Source organism: Bombyx mandarina, chromosome 18 (genome assembly GCF_030267445.1).
Source record: "Bombyx mandarina strain Sakado chromosome 18, ASM3026744v2".
Classification (NCBI taxonomy): Eukaryota; Metazoa; Arthropoda; class Insecta; order Lepidoptera; family Bombycidae; genus Bombyx; species Bombyx mandarina.
The window spans coordinates 6,295,417-6,321,726 of NC_143224.1; the positions used below are offsets into that span (position 1 = coordinate 6,295,417).

The 26,310-nt window shown below is 36.0% G+C and overlaps 3 protein-coding genes across 9 annotated transcripts in view; 2 read left to right on the forward strand and 1 right to left on the reverse strand.

Moving 5' to 3' along the window:
- LOC149500966 (uncharacterized) overlaps positions 1-17,373 on the forward strand; it is a 45,116-nt gene extending 27,743 nt beyond the window's left edge. For 3 of the 7 annotated variants that reach the window (XR_016324562.1, XR_016324566.1, XR_016324567.1), the window contains 3 exons: positions 148-289; positions 562-5,446; positions 17,219-17,373. The gene's annotated coding sequence lies outside the window, so the exon portion shown is untranslated. Of the gene's footprint in view, positions 1-147; positions 307-561; positions 5,447-17,218 lie in introns of all 7 variants that reach the window. The other 4 variants (XR_016324564.1, XR_016324568.1, XR_016324563.1 and 1 more) reach the window with 3 other exon arrangements.
- Positions 16,252-17,630, reverse strand: LOC149500969 (uncharacterized). The gene is made up of 3 exons (XM_089734638.1): positions 17,431-17,630; positions 17,010-17,284; positions 16,252-16,877 (listed from the first exon to the last, which is right to left on the reverse strand). The coding sequence occupies exons 1-3, from the start codon at positions 17,552-17,554 to the stop codon at positions 16,473-16,475; spliced, it is 804 nt and encodes a 267-aa protein (XP_089590764.1). The 5' UTR covers positions 17,555-17,630; the 3' UTR covers positions 16,252-16,472.
- A 3,687-nt stretch (positions 17,631-21,317) lies between these two features.
- LOC149500970 (uncharacterized) lies at positions 21,318-22,866 on the forward strand. Its single transcript, XM_089734879.1, has one exon. The coding sequence runs from the start codon at positions 21,543-21,545 to the stop codon at positions 22,140-22,142; it is 600 nt and encodes a 199-aa protein (XP_089591005.1). The 5' UTR covers positions 21,318-21,542; the 3' UTR covers positions 22,143-22,866.
- The last annotated feature ends 3,444 nt before the right edge of the window (positions 22,867-26,310 follow it).

Genomic DNA, 26,310 nt, shown 5'->3' on the forward strand with positions numbered 1-26,310 from the left:
TTTTCAATTAGTTATTGTCTTTAAAGTTACGGCCAGTGTTTTATTTTTTCTTCTATATCCTTTTCAGTTTTATCGTTACTGTAGAGAAATATAACATTTAAAAATGCCAATCAAGTCGTAACTAAGTTTTATTTTTGTTTGTTACAGGTAATAAAAAGAAATGAACGCCGCGGATGAACAATAAATGGCAAAACATTAAAAGTAGATCTCAATAATATTTCAAGAAAGAAATATGGGATAAGTGTAGATACAAAATTTATGGGATAAGAAATTATAGAGCTTCGTTCTGGTTTGTATATTTATCAAGTAAGTAAATGAAACGGTCACAGCAACGTGCTAACTGAAAACAAATACAGAAACGTTGTTTGTCAATAGAAAATAACCTTTCACAGATATCCATATAACGCAATTATGTAAATAGGCCACGTATGAGAAATACGTGAATTTTTTCTTTGACACATAAATAACGTTTGAGTATTTTCATTTTACAAAAAAAAACTAAACAACTATTGTTTGTTATATTATGTGATTTTTTATAATGTTTATTTAATTTTATTTTAGGTGTAATCTTAATCGAAAAAGTGGATAAACTGACAGCAGGTATGGTACCAAGCATACACGCATACACCTTAGTTAAAGGATAGACGGTTAATGGCTCTTAAGTTAACAATCTTGTGTATACCGGGTTGAATCTTTTTGGTTATTATCTTAGAGGGGCAGACGAAGCATACCGACGCCTCTGCTTAAAATCACGACAAAGCTTAAAAATTAAGTCAGAGTCTTAATTGTATAGGAATAACGAATAGAATCCTTTAGACTGGACAGCATGATTGTTTGGTAGTCCGAAGAGACAGGATGGGGGACTCAATTCTACAACACAACAACACGCCTAGTCCTAAGCGGTAATGCGTTTCGGTCTGAAGGGTGGGGCAGCCGTTGTACTGTCAAAACAGACCTTAGAACTCATATCTCAAGGTGAGTGGCGGTAATTACGTTGTAGATGTCTATGCCCTCCGGTAAAAACTTAATACCAGCTAGGTCGTGAGCTCGCCCACCCATCTAAGCAATAAAAAAAATTTCACGGATTTCGTTTCTCAACGAAGGTAATTTTTTCATGATTAGCTCGCCATTGTGACTGTACAAAACTTCTTACTCAAATGACAAGGTAAGTGACAGTGAAAGAAGACATTCCTGAATACTTCATGTTTTGCACATTTGTGTACTCTATAGGAGATTCCAGTCCTGGTGTATCCATGACGGGTTTTCGTTTTCGTGAGTATGAATGTCACATAACTTCGTCTTCCCAGCAGACGACATACCTATAGAATGATTCTTTTACTTTTTTATTTAAAATATTATAGTGAAAATGACCGTATTTATACGTCATAAAACACAATGGATATTGCATCTAATATCGAAAAGTAGTTTGAGCAGAAAAATATGATGGAATGAAATCTGTCTTGGGCTAGCTTCACGTATATATAACATATGTACGCGGTAACAAAGCCTAATCCAAAATGTAACGATGTTTCACTTTGAATGTATACAACAGCTTATTGATTTATAATCTCCTCATTCTCACGGCCGATGGCATTAAGTAGGCTATGTCAGATCAGGTGTGCAGATGAGCTTATGGCTCACCTGCTGAGAAGTGGTTACCGGAAAACCACTACTATGATACGTGATGTAAAAGTTACATTACATTGCAATAACTGCTACGCAGCAGGATGCGGATGAACAATACCCACTATGCCCAGTAATTACGTAAATAATTCAAACTTCTGAATTATTCTAGAGCTCTAATAGACATTGCAATTGGTTTCATGCGAAATTTCACGAAGAACTGTGAAAATAATGGTCCGAACTCTTTCTACTAGAAAAATCTTGTTTACTTTTGGTAGCTTATCAAAATCTTCCTCTTCAAGGTGTAGGTATATCTCACAGATTTCCTTCATCTTTATTAGAAAGTTTCCACATAGTTCATAGAGAAGATTGCAAGATTGTTTATTAAATAAAATTATAATAACACGTTTAGAAGATAAACGACAAACAACTAAAGGGCGGATGAAACTGCTCGATAGACTGACGGTCCAAATTTTGTTCGGAACTTGGATATATGAAAGCTTATCGTGTCCTGTTATATACAATGTCGTTAGCGAGATCCAGGCATCTGTCAAGTATCGTGCGTTCTGTGAACACATTTCTATTAACAGGTAAAATAATACATTCTGATGACGGTAGGTAGTAGAATTGTAAGTACACTTTTTTATGATTGCATGATCGCGGTTGGTCCAGAGACCTTGTCGCTTAGTTAGGACGGAAGGCCGAACTCAAGGGCTCGATCAGCAGGAGAAGGTTTGCTAACAACTGCCCAAACTTTTTAGAAGGAAAGTTAACAACTAAAGGCAACTGGTTTGCAAGTGAATCTATCCTCTGATTAGAATCGTGTTCTTCTGAGAAGACCCGACGAGAAACTCACCAAGCTGATGCTACGGTCTGAGATGCATGTCGAATTTTTCGGCGAGTTCGAGTAGGCAGTGGCTTGGTTCTGCTGAAGTCCATGGGCGACGGTAACCACTCACCATCAGGTGGGCCGTAAGCTCGTTGTCTACAAGGGCAATAAAAAGAAATAAATAAAAGTACGGTGACCTCTTTGGTTGTTACTACCAGTAGCATTAAGCAGCACAAAGTGATTGAGAAAAATCCGTGAGGACTTGTGTCCTACAACCAAGTACATTTAAATGTCTGATAATAGTGAACATTAAAATATTAAAGGATTAAGCTCATTGTGTTTTTTTAGCAGACAGATTAATGTATGTTTCATTTTATACATGAGTCGTCTATTATCAAAGCCGGCAATGTGACTTTTGGACAATTATTGGTAAATCAGAAAAACGAATTATTGACTTTGTATTCCATTGGCAGTCACAAAACTCTTCTGAACGACATCTTAGATAAATAACAGGTTAAGTATTAACCTTTATTTAATGCAGGTTTTGAACCGTATTCTTTGAAGGAGACGATTATATTCAAATCAATCTGTATTGACATATCAATAACATTTTTTTGTCCAAATGCACAGATTGCCACCTTTGATAATAGACGACTCACATGTAACTTGAAACAGTAACAAAAATAATATTATGTACATCAATTAAATGTTCAGGTAAACATAAGATAATGTATCTGAAAAAAAATATACAATTAAAACAGCAAACGTCAAACTTGAAGGATACAAAGAATTTACTTTCGCTATTTTCCTTAAAGAAAGAGGTCGTCGGATAATCGCAGATGTTAAAAAAATGTCGGTTCGCTGACCTAAACGAATGACTCAGTTTAGTTTCACTTTCTTAATTGTGGAATTCTGTATAAACTATATTTGCTCAATGGAACTATTAAAGATATAATACGCGAACACGAATACCTGTAAATCAATTCCCATGATGGCTTTCTCGATCGTGTGAACTCTGTTTTACCTAAGAACTGATTGCATGTCATAGAGTATGTTCAACAATTAACGTGAACAATTAATCATTCGAATAGTTAGCGTAGGCAATGGCTTTGCAATGCCATGACATTGCCGATGTTTATGAGCGGTGGTAAACGCTTATCACCGCTTTTTACTGGTGGTAGGACCTTTTGTGAGTCCGCACGGGTAGGTACCACCACCCTGCTTATTTCTGCCGTGAAGCATTGATGCGTTTCGGTTTGAAGGGTGGCGCAGCCGTTGTAACTACTGAGACCTTAGAACTTATATCTCAAGGTGGGCGGCGACATTTACGTTGTAGACATGTATGGGCTCCAGTAACCACTTAACACCAGGCTGGCTGTGAGCTCGTCCACCCACCTAAGCAATAAAAAATAAATATATGATGAGGTACACCGCATGATATTTCGGACGGTGAGTCGAGCTGGTGTCCTAGATTCTGTGATTGGATTTAGTGGTTTTTTATTAGCTGTTAAGCTGACGGACTACATATATCGTGTTTTTTTATACATATATTTTTATTGCTTAGATGGGTGGACGAGCTCACAGCTCACCTGGTGTTAAGTGGTTACTGGTTATCCATAGACATCTACAACGTAAATGCGCCACCCACCTTGAGATATAAGTTTTAAGGTCTCAATATAGTTAGTTACAACAGCTGCCCTACCTTTCAAACCGAAACGCATTACTGCTTCCCGGCAGAAATAGGCACGGTGTTGGTACCTGCCCGTGCGGACTCACAGGAGGTCCTACCACCAGTAATTACACAAATTATAATTTTGCGGATTTGATTTTTATTACACGATATTTATTAATGTGGATAAGTGGCTAGTATTTCCTTAATTTAGAAAAAAAAAACTATTTGTCAAATTTAGAGTAAGGTCGTCTTGAACACTTATAAAGCGTGAGTGTCTACTGAGAATACGAACAGTAGAGTGTAAGCATGATAGATTCTTCAATCCGACCCATTTTGTCTAAAAGGAATGTTGTACATTTGAGCTCTTTAATGCATTCTATATAGTTTGCAAAATTTTTGTGCTGTCCATTTTTTTACACGGTTCAGATGTGAGTCCAGCAGAATTTAAACGAAGACTGCGCTCTGCAATCGTGTTGTTAGAGAATGATGCTTTTTATAGTGTCATGGGACGAATTCCGTACCCGTACGAAAAACCCGAAAAAGTCGTCACGATGCAACGAATATAGGTAGTTATTTAGATATAAAATCCAATCACAATTAGAGTGACTTAAATTTGACTAAAATTACTTTTACTAAATTTTATCTCGCATTTTTTATTGTTATTTTATTTCCGACGTTCCGAATATTGCACAGTTACCGTGGTAACGCACGATTGACTGACTGATGATTTACATTTGAAATAAAATTCTCCAACATTATTTTAAAATAGTCCCACTTCATCAAACTGGCGGAAATAAATCCGGTTTACGATGGTTTCTATGCAAACCGCAAGCAGAGGAAAATCTTAACTTGTAATAGGTCAAATGTAAAGGTGACTGCACTTGACTTAGTGGTTGAAGTGCGCAATGCGGATGTTGCAATAGGAGCCAATCTTTATTCAGACCTATTCCACTTTATTTAAAAATGTATATTCAATATCCGTAATAAGTTACATACATTCTCAAATATCCGTTTAAAAATGAATAACTTAGTTTTTTCTTTATTCCTGTCTATATTTGAAGCACGCTTGTCTCATATCCAACTCCGGAGACGGGCAATGCAAAGCCGCCGTAGCCCGAAATATGACTTCTCGAATCACCGGATTCACTCTTGGTGTTTCTAGACTCTTCAAGCACTGATCACTGTCCTCGTCGAACTCTTCGATTACGATGAAGAGTTCGACAGGCGAATTAACTCTAATACTTGAGTTTCTCGCGGGACCTTCTCAGTTGATCACGATTCTGACAAGGCGGTAGATTCTTCGAAGCATCACTCTTGCTACGGTAAGTGTTAGCGCATTTTATCGGCTACCTACCAGCCACAGCCTAGCTACAATATACCTTTATGTTACCAGCGAATAAGTAGGAAAAAATGCTTGTGCGATTGACTTAAGACTTGGTGTATTTATCGACACATAAGGGAATGTTCTCGTATAGTCCCATGACGTGCGAGTAATTTCAACAAGTGAGTATATATTATACATTTTACGATAGTCACAGCACAGCATGGAAGTTTTTTACGGTTCCGGCCATAACTAAATATACATATTATAACGGCATGCCTAGTATTAAAAATGCATGAACTAAATGAAAAACTTAATGCAGTTTATAACGGATTGATATATGAATTTAACATGGCAGACAAACATAGTGGTAGTGGGCCAGTGGGACATCAGCGAAATGTTGACTTTCGTTACCGCCAATGACAGCCTATTATCAAGTTGACCTAGAAGGACATCATACGCCGCATTCCAAACGACTTTTAGGGTTAGGCCTGATAATAGCTTTCCATAGATAATCGTTCGCAGAGGATTAAACTAAAAATAGTTTTCAAATAATTTTACTTAATAACAAAACGTATCTAAGTAGTATTTTACTTGTTCGTTTCTACCGCGAAGATGTTTTTCTTTCTGATCTGAAAGACGAGATAGCCTTTATTTTATACCATTTAGACTTACGAGGTATCAAAATGGGCGATGTCTATTGTCTCAAGTAAGAACACCATCGGTCGTGAGTATCTCTGTACATAAAAGGTGATCTAGAAGATTTTACAAAGTGGGAATGAGTTGCTCGCTCGGGGCATTTCAATATTTTAATAATTGTTACGTTATAATACTCATTGTAAAAATGAATATTAAAAAAAAAAATGTAATTTTTTTTTTTTTGTCTAATATAAAAAAAAAAGACATACCCGCTGAGTTTCTTGCCAATTCTTCTCAGGACGGAGGCTAGTTTTTGTGAATTGGCGGTAGTTCTTTTGACGTTCAACAAGTATGTACTTTCATTTATGTTGAATATTTTTTTTTTGATTTGATTTGATTTGATCAATAATAACATTGCACTACTATGATTCTAAAATTAAATTGACAATTTGTTCGTACTTAACGTGTGGATCGAATCAACTTTTCCACTACGATTTCATGCATCAACTTAACGAATGCTATTCATAATATTACAAAGCTAATTTGTTCGCATTTGAAGAAACATATTCCTATCACACGAACGTAATTTCACATAGGCCTACAATCGAACAATGGTCTGATATTAACAGTAATCGAGTCGGTGCAATGTCACAGCCGTAGAAAGTGAAGACTGCTCCCGTTGTGAACCAGAACGCATCACTTGGACTCGACAACAATAGCCAAGATTATTACAGCGACTCCCTATAATTGTGACGAATTATGTACTTGCTGTACAGTGAAATGAAAAAAATTAGATCATTTACTTGGCAAGTGGAGAATGAGTTTATGACGTAGCTTAGCAGAGAAGAATCGCCATCTTGGAATCATTTACTGGTGGTAGGACCTCTTGTGAGTCCGCACGGGTAGGTACCACTACCTTGCCTATTTCTGCCGTGAAGCAGTAATGCGTTTCGGTTTGAAGGGTGGGGCAGCCGTTGTAACTACTCGAGGCCTTAGATCTCATATCTCAAGGTGAGTGACGCATTTATGTTATAGACGTCTATGGGCTCCAGTAACTACTTAACACCAGGTGAGCTGTGACTGCTGTGATCTCGTCCACCAATCTAAGCTAAATAAAAAAAAAACCATAAATATATTTTTGGCGTTATCGTAAAAATTATAAAATGTAGGTTCGCTTAGTGTCCATTTTGTAGATATCAATAAAACACAAAATATGGAATGAGTGATTCACAGACTGCAGAGGGCTTGCCTATCTTTTCAGAACGAGGTTGTCGGATAGTTCTGCAAACATTTGGGTATTGCTTTGTCAGTTTATAGTATCATTGTTTTTGTTTTAATACCAATAATTCAATTGTAAGTAATAGATTATTTTGCTAAGGATTTGCGAGTCGTTGACATAGTTATCCACATTTGCGGCTTAATTTCGAGTTTATTATTTCTGACGTTTCGAATACTGTATAATTTCCGTGTTTACGAACGGTAGAGAGGTAGAAATAGAAGTCACATTTTAAATGGTAATTTTTCCTTTTTTTTTTTCAAAGTAAATGAGGGACCGAGCTCACGGCTAACCTGGTATTGCGTGGATACTGAAGTTCACAGGCATCGCAACTTGAATGTCGCCACTCGCCACCTATAACGAACCTTAAGGTCTATGTTTGTATAGTAATTACGCAATTATTTCTAGGATGGGTTTCATATCATTACCACGTAATATTCATGAACATTAGTTAAGTACGTATTTCCTTAGAAAAAATTGGTACCTACCTTCAAGGTTTGAACATTAGAATCGACGCATCGCTACAGCACATCAGTCGTCTTATCCAAGACAACTTCCAGATCGACTGTTCCAAATAACACACAGCAATGGAAAAATAATTCAATGAGAGTACCACATCAGGCACACCTACGCCTACATTATGTACATAATAATATGTACCTACATACATGAATCAAGGAGTAGGTACATTCCATGGCTAACGGTTCGAACTGTAAACAATCAGCCAAAATAAATTGGGGAATGCAGAGATAATATAGGATGAAAGCTATCGGATGATCTCATGGTTCACGTACGATATTGTTTTTGAATTCGAAATTTGAATTGGATTTTTTTTTTCAATAATTCAATTTAATATTTTTCTGATTAGGTATTGCAATTTAATATTATGCTTATTGTAAAGTTCTACAATTATTTAAATGCTATCTCTCGTCTCATTTTATTTGGAGTTGTACAGGTGAGCGTTATAGTTTATTTTGGCACTTTTTGTTTTGAGTAAATCTGGGTTTTACCGAACGCCCCTCCATCGCTGCACACTTTCTCCGGCGCATTGAAACATCATTGAACATCTCTACGTAAGCCGGCACAAGTCGCATGCACTAGTAAATAAAATTACCACATACCTACCCACTGTAGGTAGGTACCTACATCTGGTGCTGTGGGTTCTGATTCGTTTGTACGGTACGTCAAGATCACCATCCTTCTGCTGTTCGAACAGTTATTTTAATCGTTGTATTCACTACTGCACGTTTACAAGCATTATTCTGAACGACTAAACCTTTTGAAGTTAAATGACTTCGCTAATATCGAGATCTAAGACCGGATTCTTAATTACATTAGACTAGGGAATTGAAATTGGTCACTTTATCACGTTTTTTTACTGGAACAAAGGATTGCTTCAACTTTGAAAAAGATAAGTAGTTGATTTACAATTTGCGCGAGTTCTCAATACGTTTTACTTCCAGTAAACAAAATAAGAATTGATAGAGAGAGCTATAAATTAAACGAATAGATGATGGGGAAGGAGCAGCAGAACCTAATGTGCCCATATTTGCGTAACCCTCTAATATACTTTTTATGATTTATTCCAGTCGGCAACACGTCAATATTTCAGAAAAACAAAAAGTCCTGTGCTTAATCAATGGAAATAAGAAATACAATCCGCTAAAAATTACAATTTGTTATTTGTTTAAAAGTTCTTCGCTTTTTTATGTATAGAGAATATCTCGTCAACGGTCACCTACTTATTAATGCGCAGATGATACGCAGTTTTCCTCGACGCTTTCTCCGCGCTAACGGAAAACAGGAAAAACATGAACTGAATACCTACATCTCTTGATTGTCATTGTTTATAAATGCTTTAGTTTAATGTTGGTAATCTAAAACCAACCTGCTTATTTCGACCGATTGAAACAAGCCAAAGTGGGTGCGTAGTCCGAACTCCGAACATCATACTATCTCTCTTGCACGTTGAAAACTAAACGAGTATGACGTCACGAACCACTGTATGGGTTATTTTCTTGTTATTTAACAATAATTCTCACAACCAGATTTCTAGAATATACCACGTTCTTAGTCTTTCAATCGTCATCATTTACTTCATCAAAATGAGCTACGTTCATAATACAAATCGGTAGCTCATGAAGACGTAATTTCACCAGAACAAATAAATGTATATGAAAGTGACATAATAAAAGTCACTGTCAGTAATTTTTTTATGCCGTAGATATTATGTGGAATAGCTGTGGACTAACCTGGTGTGTCCCGTGGTTACTGGAGTAGGTAAGGTAGGTACATCAAACCGTAAAAGCCGCTACCTTCCTTAAGTATCGAAGTATCTTCCTTCCGAAGTATCGATTTAATTTAAGATAATCTTGAACTACTATTCATGTTTGTTTTAATTAAATCTGTTGGCAATGAGATAGTGAATGTTAAATTAGTGAGATACATAAAATACAGGTTTATCCATATGTAACATAAACCTAACACAACAGGTATGATTATAATATAAAATCATTCGCATTACTAGTTTCGTGTATCTTATAAATCAATCTAAACGATAGATATTATTATTATTATTATATCTATATGAAATCCGAAATATTGTTGCATGTTTGTTATCGATCGCACAAATATAGTATATTTAATATACCGCCACGAATTTGTATGAGATTATGCACAAAGATAACCTGGATCATTAGTCATCTTGCAATTTACATGCATGTACACAAAAAATAGCTAACTGACTTTTGATATCTTTTATCTGTTTGAATGTAACTATATCTACCCATGTAATGTTTTTTTTTTAAAGTAGGTAATATGCTGAAACTGCATTGAGTGAATGTACCTACAACATTATTATTATTAAAGCCAAGGGTGTTTTTTAAGATGAAACTTAACGGTGATTCAATAGTGGATGACAATTAAGAGTAAAATTTGAAGGACGTGTCATCTTCGTCATTCGTTATTTTATTCATTCAAAGTTCTTGTGGCCTAAAAGATAAGACTTTCGGTGCATTCGTATCTAGAGATGAGCTGATGTTCGAATCCTGCAGACGGGTACCAATTTTTCTAATGAAATACGTACTTAACAAATGTTCACGATTGACTTCCACGCTGAAGTAATAACAACGTGTAATAAAAATCAACTCGCAAAAATTATAATTTGCGTAATTACTGACGGTAGGACCTCTTGTCCGCACGAGTAGGTACCACCACCCCGCCTATTTCTGCCGTGAAGTAGTAATGCGTTTCGGTCTGAAGGGTGGGGTAGCCGTTGTAACTATTCTGAGGCCTTAGAACTTATATCTCAAAGTGGGTGTCGAATGTAGGTTGTAGATGTCTATGGGCTCTAGTCATCATCACTTAACACCAAGTGGACTGTGAGCTCGTCCACCCAACTAAGCAATAAATAAAAAAACTTCAGGCATATTTTTTTATAGGTACATTTTTTTATTATCTTTGTAAGCACGCGCCCCGTCCAATGGAGAATGGTTAATTGAATGGATGTGGGTAATTCCTCTTGAATATTAGCAATGCCAGGCGCACAACCCAGGCGCTGCCTACCATTGAGTACTCTCCGCAAAATTATTTGAAAAATGACATATAACAGCGAATAGAATATAATGTATTTGTAAGAGTTATGTATGGAAAAATGAATTCAAAGAGAAATCCTTGGATTTACCTATGTCAAGTAATAAAAGACTTGAGAGCAGCAGACAAGTCACCTAATCAAAAGTAAGCCAATGGGTCACACATACACGCGCTTTTTTGATGGTAAGTGATACTCGCGTCTCAAAGTAAACGCAGACTTGAAACATTAGGACCAAGTTTACCAGTATAGAGTATTTTTAGGTATGTATGGAATGAGCACACATGTGGTCACATGACCACAATGATCTTTGATATAGAATCACACAAAGCCCAAAGCTCACATAGAAACGTATAGGTAAAACTAGTCATTAGTAACAGGTATACCTACGCAGATAAAACAAAATATTTGGGTAGTGAGAAGTCCGTGCTTGAAGTTGTTTATTGGCTAAGACAAGACGAAACTTTGGTTCCTCTGATGTTTCTTCTTCTATATCTTTCCCTCACTGCTGAGGATCGCGCCCACATGTGGCGTTCCTCCATAGAGTTCGATTATGGACCGCATGGTACAGACTACCGCCAAGTGCTTCCTTTACTAGATCTGACCATCTGGCTGGTGTTTAGAGATTACCAAATCCAATGGGCGTACCACTGCCTACCAGAATACGACTATCTACGAAACATTACTGTTCTGTCAAGTGCATTCACACCATAACTATTCTACTTTTAAAACCGGGTTATATAATTGCATTCCTTCAGAAATAGGCCGGATGGAAGCGCCCTGCCTCACTAATATTTTGAAGCAATAATATTTTCCCTACTAATTAACTGTTGTCCACTTTCTTTAACTAAGAGGCCGAGCGGTGATTGCGTAATTCCGCTCACCACCTCGTCCGGTCATCGATCTCCTGCATTATCTAATTGTTATATAATCATTATGAAACATATTCAAATATTGACGCGCTTGTATATTATCAAAGGAGCTAGCTACCATTTGACGTATCTTGTGATCTTTTGATGAAAATTGTTTTTTATTTTGATACAAATGCTTCAAGCGTAAATAATAGATAATAGAATATCTTTTAGATTTTTCTATCGTTTACCTGTAATTTATATATGTAATAATTTAAAATTAATATTTACTTATTCATACAGTTATAAGCTAACCACCTACATAAAGTTCTTAAAATGAATTAGAATAAAACACTCAAACAACTTTAGAATGAATAACATTCTAAGAACTTTATATAACTTTGAATTGTAAAAGACCCATAGAGAAATTTTTAAGGTACCACACGCAAATAAGCCTTAGAGGTTTTTGTCGCATATAATATTGGAAACTATTAACTTGTTTAGAATAGATAATAATAAAAAAAATTTAACTTACAAGTTTCATTAACAATTACAAGTGTTAAAAGGCACCCGACAACGAGCTGCTGTAAGAATTCTAATAATTTTAAAGTGCGTGTTTGTTTTCGAACCAATTAATGATAGTATGAGAACCAAGCACGAAACTAGTGGGCCATGTGTGTGTTTCGTTTTTTTAATTCAACAAAAACTATTTAACTATATTTTTGCTAATGCCATTGATGGGATAAGCATCTCGCATGTGACAGTGTCCATAGCCCAAGGACATCAAATCATAATTCACACGGCCAATGACTTTAAAGTTACGGCTACAAAGGTTTTTACAGGTGATAAGGCGTATTGTGGGCCTACACGGTTCAGTACCATCATCCTGCCTATTTCTAGCGTAAAAAAATCTTGCATTCAAGTTTGAACTGTGGGACAGTTGTAAATAAACCAATTACGATTTACACCTCTTATCTGAAAGTGGAGGACGGTACACCAGTGACATTGTGATTTCTATCGGCACCGGTTATCGCTTAACTACAGGTGGGCCGTCAGCTCAACCATCCAATAACAAAAAAGATACAGCATAAGTAAATCGTTATAAAAATTTATTTGCCTTCCTCTCATAGTACATCTAGTATTACATTTATAGTTTCGGGAACGTTACACCCTGTATAAGAAGAAATAAAAAAATTACAAATTTCTTCGTGTCGTAACAAGATCTAATATTAACCTGTGCATGCGTTGAAGTCTTTTGTATAGCGGATGTTAACCGGTCATTTGTTTTGAAGAAAACATGTGATACTTAAACAACAATATTATTTTTTATTAAAGAATATGCTATATTATTATAGTCTTATTTAAATAGATATACTATAAAGAAATTGTTGTTGGTATACTAGTTTAACATATTTTATCTGGAGTACATTTATTTTTATTTTCTGAAATCGAAATACCAGTAAAATTAAAAAAAAGCGTATAATTTTGTATGAATTTATTGCTCTGATTAATAAAATTCAATCAACAATCATCCAAACTTATGAAACATCAATGGATAATTTTCAGCTGTATATGTGTTCAACGAACAAACTACACTTCTTTTACAGTTTCTTCGATAATTGTCTCATCTTTGTTCACCTCACTAATCCCATAGTTTTTCGAATACCTTCTCATATATCTCAAAATATTACGCTAGAGTTTTTAGGGTTGTCTAAAGGTTAGGTATTAAGTTATTGTGATTCTCTCAACATTTAATTCCGTATTCTTTAGACTTGGTAATAGAATAAATATTCAAATCCGCTTCGGAATTCCTTTCCTTCCTTTATTCTTATTTAGAAGGTATTTTTCTAAAAAAGTTTATTTTATTTGATTTTATGTATTTTAAGGAACTGGAAAAATGAAATGTTGGAATCATCCCTGTTTTCTGTCTACGTTACACATCCCTGTTACTTATATAGCGGTAGGCAGTAGCTTGGCTATGCCTCTAGGTGATCTTTACCGTGAGGCAAACGGCAAACGGCTACCTCCAAAGACTGAATCAGCTGAACAGCCGCCAAAAGAGACTGAATGGTGATATGTTCGCGTATATATATTGCACGTATTTATATAAACTAGTGGTCACGCAGTAGTCGAAATTCGACTATAATTAATTGAAATTATAAGTTTGAACATTATTATGGTTCTATTGTCAAAGTATAGGTACTTCTATAGTCACAGATTTAGCCAAGACTACACTAAAGACGAATATTAATAAAGATAAACAATATCAACCTATTCTCAATTTGACCACAGACTTTAAGCAATAACAAAAGTTTGACAATAACAAAGAGTCTATGTGTGTGTGTGTGTGTCAAATAGATAGTAGTGTGTGTAATGTTTTCTTTATTGATTTAATGTATTTTTAATACATAATTTAAAAAAATATTAGCATTCTGCACTTCTCTATATTCTCTATAAGTGCGGGAAAATGCATACCAATCCGTTCGCGCCATCTTCGTAAAAAGGGGTACAAAGTTTTTGCTTCGCGTATTAATATATAGATAATTTCCGTACGGTTCATCAAGTAAAAAACGTAAAGCCTAATGAGTACCTTTTAAGAATATACAATATCAATAAGAAGTGATAGCGACACGTTTTAAAAGTGTTAAGTGTGAGTGTCGGGGGAACAGGGAGAGGTCATTAACCCACGTTCACTTTCTCCTCATGACCGCCGACGCAGGGAAAATGACGCTAACTACTGTACAGCATACGTCTTACAAATTTATATACCTATATTTATTTGCAAATATATGTTTTAGGTCACTTTCTTTTCGTCTTCGTATTGAAGTTAATGAGAACGATACATTTTCAGAGACGTCCGCGTTTTGCTTTCGTTGTTGCTGTTTTGTAAAACATTTGTAAGACTTTTTTTTTTCAAATCGCAGTTATTATAATTTTGCTCAAAAGTCATGTTCACTATGGTGCATGGTGTTATATACGCATGGTGTTCAAACAAATTGCGTCTCATATTTTTTATGATAGTCAACATCCGTTGAAACTAAGCAGCCTATACTGAAGTTGTTACAGAAAATTAAGATAGGTGGAAGCGTATATACACAGAGTTTTAAGTTTTGAGTAGCGCGCAATGTAAGATAATTAAAAATCAAATGACGCGTGAGGTCAGCTGTCCCGAAGAAACGCGGTCGCCTACTCCTTTGCGGGTTCACTAAACATTAACATGCCTAAGCGACTCGTATATTTTATGATTAGTTCATTTAGTTTAATAATAATATATTTCCCATTATGGCTATTATCCCGTTTTGATGACTTAGGAGGTGTTTATTAGAGATAAAATTGTCTACATCTACGATTATTTATTCGTAGGTATAAATTTGCCATTCTGACCGCTTAACTATATTTAAATTCTGAATTAACTTTTTTTTCAATTAAAATGTAACGCTGATTCCTAATCTGATTAGCTTCCACAAGATGATTAGTATTCACAAGATAGATTGACTTCACTAAAAACGGGGTAGGTGGGTTTTTTAAGTTTATACTGAACCCGTATTTCTTCGTTTTGTTGTAAAGAATTGCTTAATGCTGAATTATCTTGAATGATAGTGGTGACTAACGTTGAAATGTTCGTAAGCTAAAGTAACCAAAACAAAAAGAAAAAAAAATCATACCTATCCTAAGCTTTCGCGAAATAAACAAACATTATTGTCGAAGTGGAGGCTGCGCGATTATGAGTCGCTTCTATTAGTGCTAGGTCCGGTCACCGTCTTCGCCGAACCCGTCGCTTGCGACGAATGGCTCGACCAGTAAATGAACCCATAGACACAGCCCACTGAGTTTCTCGCCGGATCTTCTCTTCTTCTGTTTCCTGGTGGTAGGACCTCTTGGGAGTCCGCACGGGTATGTGCCACCACCCTGCCTATTTCTGCCGTGAAGCAGTAATGCGTTTCGGTTTGAAGGGCAGGGCAGACGTTGTAACTGTACTGAGACCTTAGAACTTATATCTCAAGGTGGGTGGCGCATTTACGTTGTAGATATCTATGGACTCCAGTAACCACTTAACACCAGGTGGGCTGTGAGCTTGTCCACCCAACTAAGCAATAAAAAAAAAATTTGTCTCGTTTCCGATCCGGTGGTAGATTCTTCGAAGCACTACTCTCGGTAGGGCCAGTATTAGTAACACTTCCGATTTCAGCCCCGTGAGTTCACCTACACGTCAAGGCGAAGCTGAAATAGCCTCTCAAGGCTATCAGCATAGGTAGGGAAAAATATGCTAGGTTGATACGAAAATAAGAAATCCTAAAGCTGCTTTATACGTTTAAAGTATGTATAAGTATTTATACCTACAAATAATAATGTTTTAAAGTTCTGAATGTAGCAACTTTTGTTTGCTTTATTTTGTTTTGATTGCCTTCATAAGAAGTTGATCAGTTCACATGGCAATGGCATGGCATGAAGGCAAGGAGCTATTCTCGTTTATGCACATCAGCAATGCCCGGAACACAGCCAGACCACTGTCTATCGCTCTAATTAACTTCAATCTAAACCGACTCACAAAATGACATAGTTTCGTTTAAAAATATTTAAGATCATTTTTAGTACAAAAGGGAAATTCAAATTAAAGTAACATCAAAAATTATTTTTATCTTAAGTGTGCTCGAATGATAATAATAAATTGTTATTCTATGCTACAATCTCTGTGACGTCGTTCACAGATGTCGCTATACTCGTTGATTTCGTCTTGCGTCGGTAGATAGCGGTACATTACCGAACCTACTCCGTTTCTTTGCTGCTCATTTCCTTTCGATTTAGTTTTATCGTTGCGACCGTTGTTACCAAAAACAGCCTCCTGCATCCTCACGATAAAAGGAGTAATCTTACAAACCAACAGACGAATGCAGCCCGTTTCGTCATCAGAACCTTGCCGTTTAATTAAATGTTCGATGTTGTCCGGTAAAGATTCATTTTTCGCAGCGGAAATCATCTCTTGTAATTTACGTGAATTTTTATTCAGTATCCAAGTCATAGGATCGTCGGAGCGCGGCTTTAAAGGGCGATTGGGTCCCGACAGAAAAGTAGAAATCTGAAATTTAAATGAATAATAATTAAAAATGTTGAACATATTTTCGAATCTAGTTATAACTTGAAGTATTACCAACAATTTGATGCTTCCTCTTTATTGTTAACCGTAAACATGTTATTAAGTTAATCTTACCATTTGTGCTACAAAAACGAGTGCATTGACAGCCACAGCAGTTATTTGGTTTGGTTGAAGTCCAAAAAGTTTAACTAAATGTCTTAAGGGTGCCATAGGAATTGGTGTTTTATTCATTTCGGAATGAAGGTCACTTTTCTCAGTGTTTTCTTCATAAGCATTATTTTCGTTACTCAAATCATCCAATGGGTGTCTTCTCTTTGTTTCAGGATTCTTATTACCTTGAAATGCACGTACTACAAATTCTGCTACTTTCAAAGCTACGGATTCTGATCCTAAGAAAAGATAAAATGATTATACTTTTAATTCAGTTTTATGATATTCTACTTCAAAAAGTGAATAAAATTGTAACGAAATTAAAAAATTATAAAAATATTACAAAATCTTTCTTTTTATTTTGTTCAATGCAAATTATACGTACCCAAAAAGTCTTTGGCAAATTTCATTCCATTGTTCAGCTGATCAATTAATCCTTCATTTCTGGGTTCCGTGGCTAAAATGTTATGAACTCCCAATAAAACTAAGCACAAAGCTAATGACGCCATCTCCCGACTAGAGCCGAGACTAAAATGCGATGTGTTCTCTTGTATTCACGGTTCGAATATTACAGTAAGCAGTGCACAAGCGCAACAACCGCAGTAGTGCGTGAAGCCTTAAGATGATTTTGTCTCCAAGACCTACAGACTGTTGTAGTTGTTATATGAAATCCTTTTACTAAATAAAAAAAAAAATTTTTCAATTAAATTATTGTCAAAACAAAAGATATGCATAGAAATTTCATTTATTATTGTAAATACAGATGGCGCTACTAACACACGCACACAAACACGAAATAGTTGTTTATCTATAAAAAGTAGATATTGAAACTCTTCTTATTTGATAACTACTTACTGTATTTTATAGCTCCAAGAAGAAACCTCATTTAAGACCATGCGAGTTCTTGAGTTTGGAGTTAGAGGTGAATTAAGCGACTATTGAATTCCACAGATCGTCTAATACAAATCGTCTTTATCTTTATCTTTTTTTTTATTGCTTAGATGGGTGGACGAACTCACAGCCCACCTGGTGTTAAGTGGTTACTGGAGCCCATACGACATACATCTACGACATAAATGCGCCACTAGCCTTGAGATATAAGTTCTAAGGTCTCAAGTATAGTTACAACGGCTGCCCCACCCTTCAAACCGATATGCATTACTGCTTCACGGCAGAAGCAAGCAGGGTGGTAGTACCTATCCGCGCGGACTCACAAGAGGTCTTACCACCAGTAAACATTTTTGACACAAAAAATCTATATTTCAAGTTTTTTAGAATAACGGCTGCTAGATTATTTCAACCCGAAGGTATGAAATGGCAAGTTTTTGATACTCACCGACATTCGTGACAGGGTTCGCCCATAATTCGCTGTTTTCATGAAAATGCTCCTTAATTTTAACCTACGTAAAATACCAAGCAAATTCCACTACATCTCAGTTTAAGACTACTTTAAAATCGTATGTAATCAAATTGAGATTTCCGTGCCGTTTATTTTATTACAACCATGGAGCAGTTTTATAGTTAATGGTTTCGAGCGCTGTAGGTACTTTTCAATTACCATGCTTCAGAATTGAAACATGCTGTATATGGCAAAATGATGTCTATTGTCTAAAACAAAGTCGAGTCTTTTGTTCCTGAACGAGACTTTCACATTTTTAAAAGAAATCAGTCAATATTGTTTAATTTAATGAACCCAAAAACTTATTTTTTATAAGTTACATAGGGTATTAGGAAACAAAAAGAAAATTTTAGAAAATGTATACGCACTGTTATGACTCCTTGTAGAATCAATGTACCTACGCGGCTAAAACTGAAATGAATAGTAGTTAATTCCTTTTTCATTCCAATTGAAATGATGTAATGAAGAAGCACCTATTTTTACGTTTCAAATGTAAAAAATAAAGGCTTTTTCATTTTTGCTTGTTATTCTAAAGGTTGAGGAAAGTTAAACTTTTGCTACTTGAAAAGTAAACTATAAAAAAATTAGTAATGAACAATTTTTGATATGAATAAAAATTGTAGATTTTTGTTTCATTAATTTGATTGATTGTTGTTTTTGTTGCACTATAGTTGATTTTTTTTTAATTGTCTTTGTAGGTAGACACGCCTACGACCCATCTGATGGAGAGTGGTTACCTTAGCCCATGGACGTCAGCAATGCCAGAGGCAGAGACAAGCCGATGTCTATCGTATCTAACTGTCATGACCTACCTGATATTATATCGGGGGGTGAAAGATTATTTGCTTTAAACAACATTTCGCTTAAAACGCGACATTTACCTTTGTAATTAAAGGTGCGTTTTATTTGATACTATCGACCCGCCCTCGCTTCGCTTCGGAAACTTTTATTTACTATTGATTTCTCCACTATTTAATGGATGTTATTATACACATAAACCTTCCTCTTCAATCACTCTATCTATTAAAAAAAACCGCATCAAAATCCGTTGCGTACTTTTAAAGATTTAAGCATACATAGCGATATAGGGACAGAGAAAGCGACTTTGTTTTATTAAATACTATGGTAGTGATTAATATAAAAAAATTCGATGCTTTTAATTGAACTTGAATTAAGTTTGCTCTATTCAAATAACAGAAGAAGTTTTTTGTTATGATATTTTTTCCAAATTTTAAACATGAAAATAGCTCTCCTGTAAAGTTGGAAAAATGTCGCTTAAACCAAAATAACCTTTCACACTTCCATATGAATAATTGAGCGCTTACACATCATAAGGTGAAGACTAGACATCTTGAGATATGGCCATATTTTTTTAGACCTAGCAAAGGCTTTTGAGTCCGTAAATTGTTTTGTATGCACTACTTACAGATTCGAAGTGCTCTTACTAATGAATTATTAATAATCTTTTTTTGTAGATAAGTAGGTGTATGATAAATAGTCATAGATATAATTTTAGAATTATAATTTTCAATCATTTTCGGGTAAAAAATCTGTAACGATTGAATAGAAGGGCTCTAAAGATCCGTCTTATGCCACTTGGCTACCAAACCCTGAAAAAGTTATTTTTTTACTTTTCACATATTATGTATAGGTATTTTTTTTCCTATAAAAGTAAATTTTTAAACATATGTAATATGTATGTGTATCAGTCTCGGATTCCCCTATTACACGGAATCTTAGTATTGTGTGTGATTTAGTCCCTGATGATTTATCTATTCTAATATATAAATCTACAGTGGTTTTTACGGATGTTCCGTTATAACTACTGAACCATGCATCCGATTGACTTGAAACTTGGTATCCATGTAGAAAATATATGTACTTAATGGATAGGCTAATATTTATATGAGTGTTGGACTCCCTACACCAGTTGCGAGGGGGTTGATGATGAGAATCTTTGTGGGGGTGAGAAATAATAATGTTAATTTTAAATGCCCAGCGAAGCGGACGGGTACAGCTAGTTCATTATAATACTAGCGAGCCCAGCAGACGTAATGCCTTACTAAGTTGCTCGCCGGATCTTCTCAGTGGGACGTGATTTCCAGTGGTAGATTCTGCAAAGCACTGCTCTTGCTAGGGTAGTGGTAACAAATTCTGTCAGGTTGAGCCCGTGAGCTTACCTACCTGTCCGGGCATTACTGAATAGCCTCTTAGGCTACCAGCGAATAGGTATGAAAAAAAAGGCATCCAAAAATCATAATCTACATTCTGATTGCAGTACCATACCACATGGGGACCCCCTCAAATACTTATAAAAATTTATCTAAATCGGTCTAGCCATTTGCTCTGGCCAAAAGAAGAAATAGAAATAGTCCCTCCTTATGCAATGGATATACCACTGGAAATTATAACAAAAGGATTATAATGTACTAGCGACCCACCCTCGCTTCGCTTCGGAAAATGTTATTTATTATTGATTTCTCCACTATTTAATGGATGTTATTATACATATAAACTATCCTCTTCAATCACTCTATCTATTAAAAAAAAACGCATCAAAATCCGTAGCGTAGTTTTAAAGATTTAAGCATACATAGGGATATAGGGACAGAGAAAGCGACTTTGTTTTATACTATGTAGTGAAGATAAGGGCAATAGGAAGAAGGAGTCATTTATAAGGAGTTCGACTATAAACACGTACAGAAGAATTATAAATACAGATGTTTCTTTTTTTCTATTCTATTATTTGCATTCGCGTTTTGTTTATTCGTATATTTATTATCTTTGTTCAGTTGCACATCGGTTGCTTCTGGCAGACTTCCATTAATTTTTAAAAAAGGTGGCATGTTTAAATCATTAATCAATATAATCAAATAGTATCTTTAAAAAAATCCCGTTCAATCGTTAATCGGAATTCAAACAAAATTTATACATCTAATGTAATTCAGGTATTCAAAATATTCGGGATTCTCCGAGAAGAAAAGCATTGACCCGTTTAACGTGACCGCTAGTATTGTCGCGCTTAGCGAACCACAATAATCATATACAACGTTACACGTTTCTTTTCCATACGTCTCATACAGCGATAGACTCCCAACATGTACGTGTTACTTCTCATGGGAATATTACACAGAGCAGCGCTCGCAGATGTGTTAACAGAAGATGTCGAGTTTCTGAACGAGCTGCCTCTGGACAAGCTGTTAAGATTGAAGTCTTCACTCAATGATTTGGCAACTGCGGATAGCGACAATGTAATTGTAACAACTCCCGCTTCCGTGCAAAGGTTTGGTGGAGAAGCGATGTACGTTAAAGGACCTGCTATAAAGCGTGGCGACTACGAAGAAACATATTACAAGAAAGAAAGCAAAATCAGCAATATATTTTCAATGTCTGTGACGACACTCGCTTTTTTGGCCTTCGGTGGATACTTGCTGTGTCTGATCGTGCAAGCGGTGAAAGCGAAACAGAACTACCAATCCAGTTATCCAGCGGCCCAGCCGACTACATTCTTCGTGAGTGCAGGATTAAAGAAAAAGCCTCAAGCACAGTTTGCTTCTTACGGACGCCGAAGAAGAGACAATAGAACTAAAAGAAGTTTACAGAAGCTGGATTTACCTCCGGAACGGCTTTTCGAAGCATTATTGCAGCTATGTGAAGGATATGCAAAGTGGAGTGATAAAGTTGACGCAGCAGTGTGATGATATGTACAATAATTTATTCTTTAACATAAATAAGTTTTATGTAACAGATCCTCAAGTTCTTTGATAAAAATATCATGATTCTATGTATGAATTAATTTAATGCCGAGCGGTGAATGAAAAGAATTTTATATACATTAAAAATATATGAGTTTGTATGAACCTCTATAAGAATCAGCACATAATTCTCAGGAACATATTATTAATATTTTCCGCTAAAAGTCGACCACCACAAAACGCTGTTTATGTTAAACGCAGGAAGCCAGATTGCCGGGCAATATCTGTAAACGTTTTCAAACTGTCAAATAATCACGCTAACACCTAATAATAGCTGCATCTTCGCTTTAAAGATTCTATTGTACATTCCACTCAAGTGAAGATTTGCTTCACACTACAAATAATAAAATATGTTCTCTATTTACAATTGATAAAGTTGTTTTTCGAATGCATGGTATTACTTTTTTATGATATTTTAGTGCATAGCAAGCGTTCAGTTTTGTTTAGAAGAGCTGGTAATGAGGGGTCCTGGCTTAGATCTGTCATCGAGCCAGCTCTACTGTTTACAGACCAGTGCCCACATACAAAGTTAACGCGATGCCGACTACAACTAACGTTTATTATAAAAATAAATTTGTTATTCATATGCCAACGATAATGGCGATTTATACAGACATGTGTTCTAAACTCATTTGAGGTTATAAAATCTTTTCCTAGTTATGTTGCGCATCTGTTTCCCGGATCAATTTTTGTGTATAATTCTATTACGATATATAATTTATTACGTTTTGTAAAATAGCAAAATGTTTGTAGACAATCTACTGTTCGCACTGCTTAATAATCTTCATTAAATTAATGGCCTTAGAAACTGCCTGCTTTGTAATTTTGCTTGACTCCAAAAGAAACTCCATGATCGTGCACATTTTATGTAGATGTTTCCTCGAGATTTAAATATTGTTTTCGTGTCAGCCCTGTAACTGAAAAACTAAATCGTTTATAAATTGGCCTATACCTACTCGTAATTTGGTTAGATATTGTTTAAAATACAACTATTCGTTCAGTAACTATTTACAGTCGGCATCGCTACGCCACTTTGAGAAGGCGGCACGACATGAGAACCCTCTTGTCGTGGCCGCTGGAAACTGCATACCCGATCCTGTAGACCGAATGGTAAACCGTCTACGTCACCCAAAGCACGTCATTACGGATCCTCCTGATCCATTAACGGTGCTCTTAGGCACCACAAGCACCGGTCACCGTCCTCGTCGAACCCGTCGCTTGCGACGAAGGGCTCGACGAGCGAATTAACCCATAGACACAGCCCACTGAGTTTCTCGTCGGATCTTCTCAGTGGGTCGCGTTTCCGATCCGGTGGTAGATTCTGCGAAGCACTGCTCTTGCTAGGGTCAGTGTTAGCAACACTCCGGTTCGAGCTCCGTGAGCTCACCTACACACGTTAGGTTGAAGCTTAAATACCCTCTCAAGCCTATCAGCATAGGTAGGAAAAAAAAAATTCGTTAACAAGTTAATGGTAACCACTAATAGGGTTAGCACTAAAAGAGCGCGCAGTACCAACACGCCGCGCCGCAAGCAACAGAATTTATGTTAAATGCTTCGTCGTTTTCGTTATTTACACAAAAAAAAACTTTGAACATCGTTAAACAAATGTCAGTGACGAACTAGGCTATCTCGCAGTTCAGGAAAGTACTTGAGAGAATATTTAAATTGACAGAATTATTTTTATGGGTATGGTATGGTAAGTCGAATATTGAGTAATTTTATTTTTATATAAGAACTACATTTTAAATTTTAACTTGAAGTCCTCTTAGGCATGTGCATTAAAGAATGAGTGAACCAGCTTACAGCCCGCCTGGTGTTAACTGGTTACCGGATTCAATAGACATGAAGAACGTAAATGCCGCCACCCACCTAGAGATTACAGTTCTAAGTCTCAGTTTTACAGCACAACGGCTAGCTCCCAATTCAAACCGAAATCCATTATTACTTCATGGCAGAAATAGGTAGAGAGCTGGTAGCTACCCATGAAGACTTACAATACGCCCCAACATCATTAAAAAATAATAGTATGGGCGACTAGAAGATCGAGGAATCGGTGTACCCATAGTATGGAATAAATGCAAAATTTAACTACATTCAGTCATCATACTCTTTCTTCTTCTATATCGTTCCCTCACTAATGAGGAATGCGACCACATGTGACGTTCTTCCACTGTGTTCGATCATGGCTGGCATGATATAATGGTGTCATCATACTCTACGGTTCTTGAAATTAGCGATTGATTCATAAGCCTAGTTTGTTCGATATCATTATTATTAACTAAAAAGGGCAGACGAGCTGACGGACAATCTGATCTTAAGCGGTTTGCGGAGCTTACAAATAACATAGATAATGTTGATGTATAATAAAATACAAATAGCTCGTCGAATAACGAAATAAATTTGGAATATGTATTATATATTATTGTTAACACCTACATTTTAGATAGTGGCAATAGTTTCCGAGTAATATTGCTGTGACGGACAAACGGTCAGATATATTTCAACAAATTATCAGTATCTTCCACTCAAATTATAATGTAGATAACCTCGTTTTCACCGACTCTTCGTCAGCTAATGAAAATCTCACTAAACACGCTATAATCAGAATCTAAGGTTAATTAGACACTTTAGTAGATTTTTTGATTTGACATTTATGTTTAAAAAATCTTCATGTTCCATAACATAAGTGTATTTGATAGAAAATTCTGATAAAAATGATTCAATTGTTTACCGATTGAATAATTTAGTGTTTTATGGCAATTTCGATTATAAATGTTAATATGACACGAATGGCCGCAACATAATCGAGTGTGCTTAGGTCAGAGGTTTACGAGGGTTGAGCTGCTAAACTAAATTGAAAACGACTCGGAATCGTATCGTAAAAGATCTCATTGCACGAATTTACTATCGATTCGACGTTATGGGATGACATTTGACGAGAATGTTAAAGAAACCTATTTATAAGCGGACAGCATGTTTTATCGACGAGACGAAAACGAGATGCGTTATCGATTTTTAAAATGTTTATTAGTTGTTAAACATAGCTGGGCGATGTTTGTTCTTAAAAAAAATATAGGAATATTAAAATTTTCAATTTCTTAACGAGCTAACAAGACTATTTTGTACCAAATTAAAACATTCTTAAGGATTTATTCAGTGAACTTAGGTATATTTCTTATAAATCAATCAATTTTTAGTTAGTATAAATTCATTAATGCAGTGAGGACCTTTTGTGAAATTCGTATAGTTACTTAACTGCACAACTTAAGAAAATTCTATCATACTTAAAGTTACATATAATTCGTAATGATGCTATTTACTTCCACAAATAAGTAGACAGGAAACATAAAACTTTACCTTTTGAATAGTTTCCTACCTTTTAAGTATAACAGTTTATCGTCAATTTGATTGTCAACCTTTTGCAAAAGATTTACACAAATATAAAGAGTATATATAAATATAAAAAATATGTATATATTTAATATGTAAATTAACAAGTAAAAATAAATATGGGCATTAAAATAGCATTTTGATTTTATAAACAGCGAAAAGGCGCTACCTCCCGCGTTGAATGAGACTACGGCGTGGATCAGACGATAGACGACTTTACACGTCAGGTGGAACTCACACACCACAACACCGAATGGCAGGCGGCTTGACGCGTTAGTCGATGATCTCGCCTTCGATATCGTCGCTCCGCTTAACCCCGACTCACTACCCGCTAAATATCGCGCATCGCCCGGATATACTCGACATAGCGTTATTAAAAAACGTAACTCTGCGCTTACACTCGATCGAAGTAGTTTCAGAGTTAGATTCAGACCATCGTCCCGTCGTTATGAAGCTCGGTCGCGCTCCCGATTCCGTTCCCGTCACGAGGACTGTGGTGGATTGGCACACGCAGGGCATCAGCTTGGCTGAATCTGATCCACCATCGCTCCCGTTTAGCCCGGACTCTACCCCGTCTCCTCAGGATACCGCTGAAGCCATAGACATCTTAACGTCACACATCACCTCGACATTAGATAGATCATCGAAGAAAGTTGTAGCGGAGGACTTCCTTCACCGCTTCAAATTGCCCGACGATATTAGGGAACTCCTTACAGCTAAG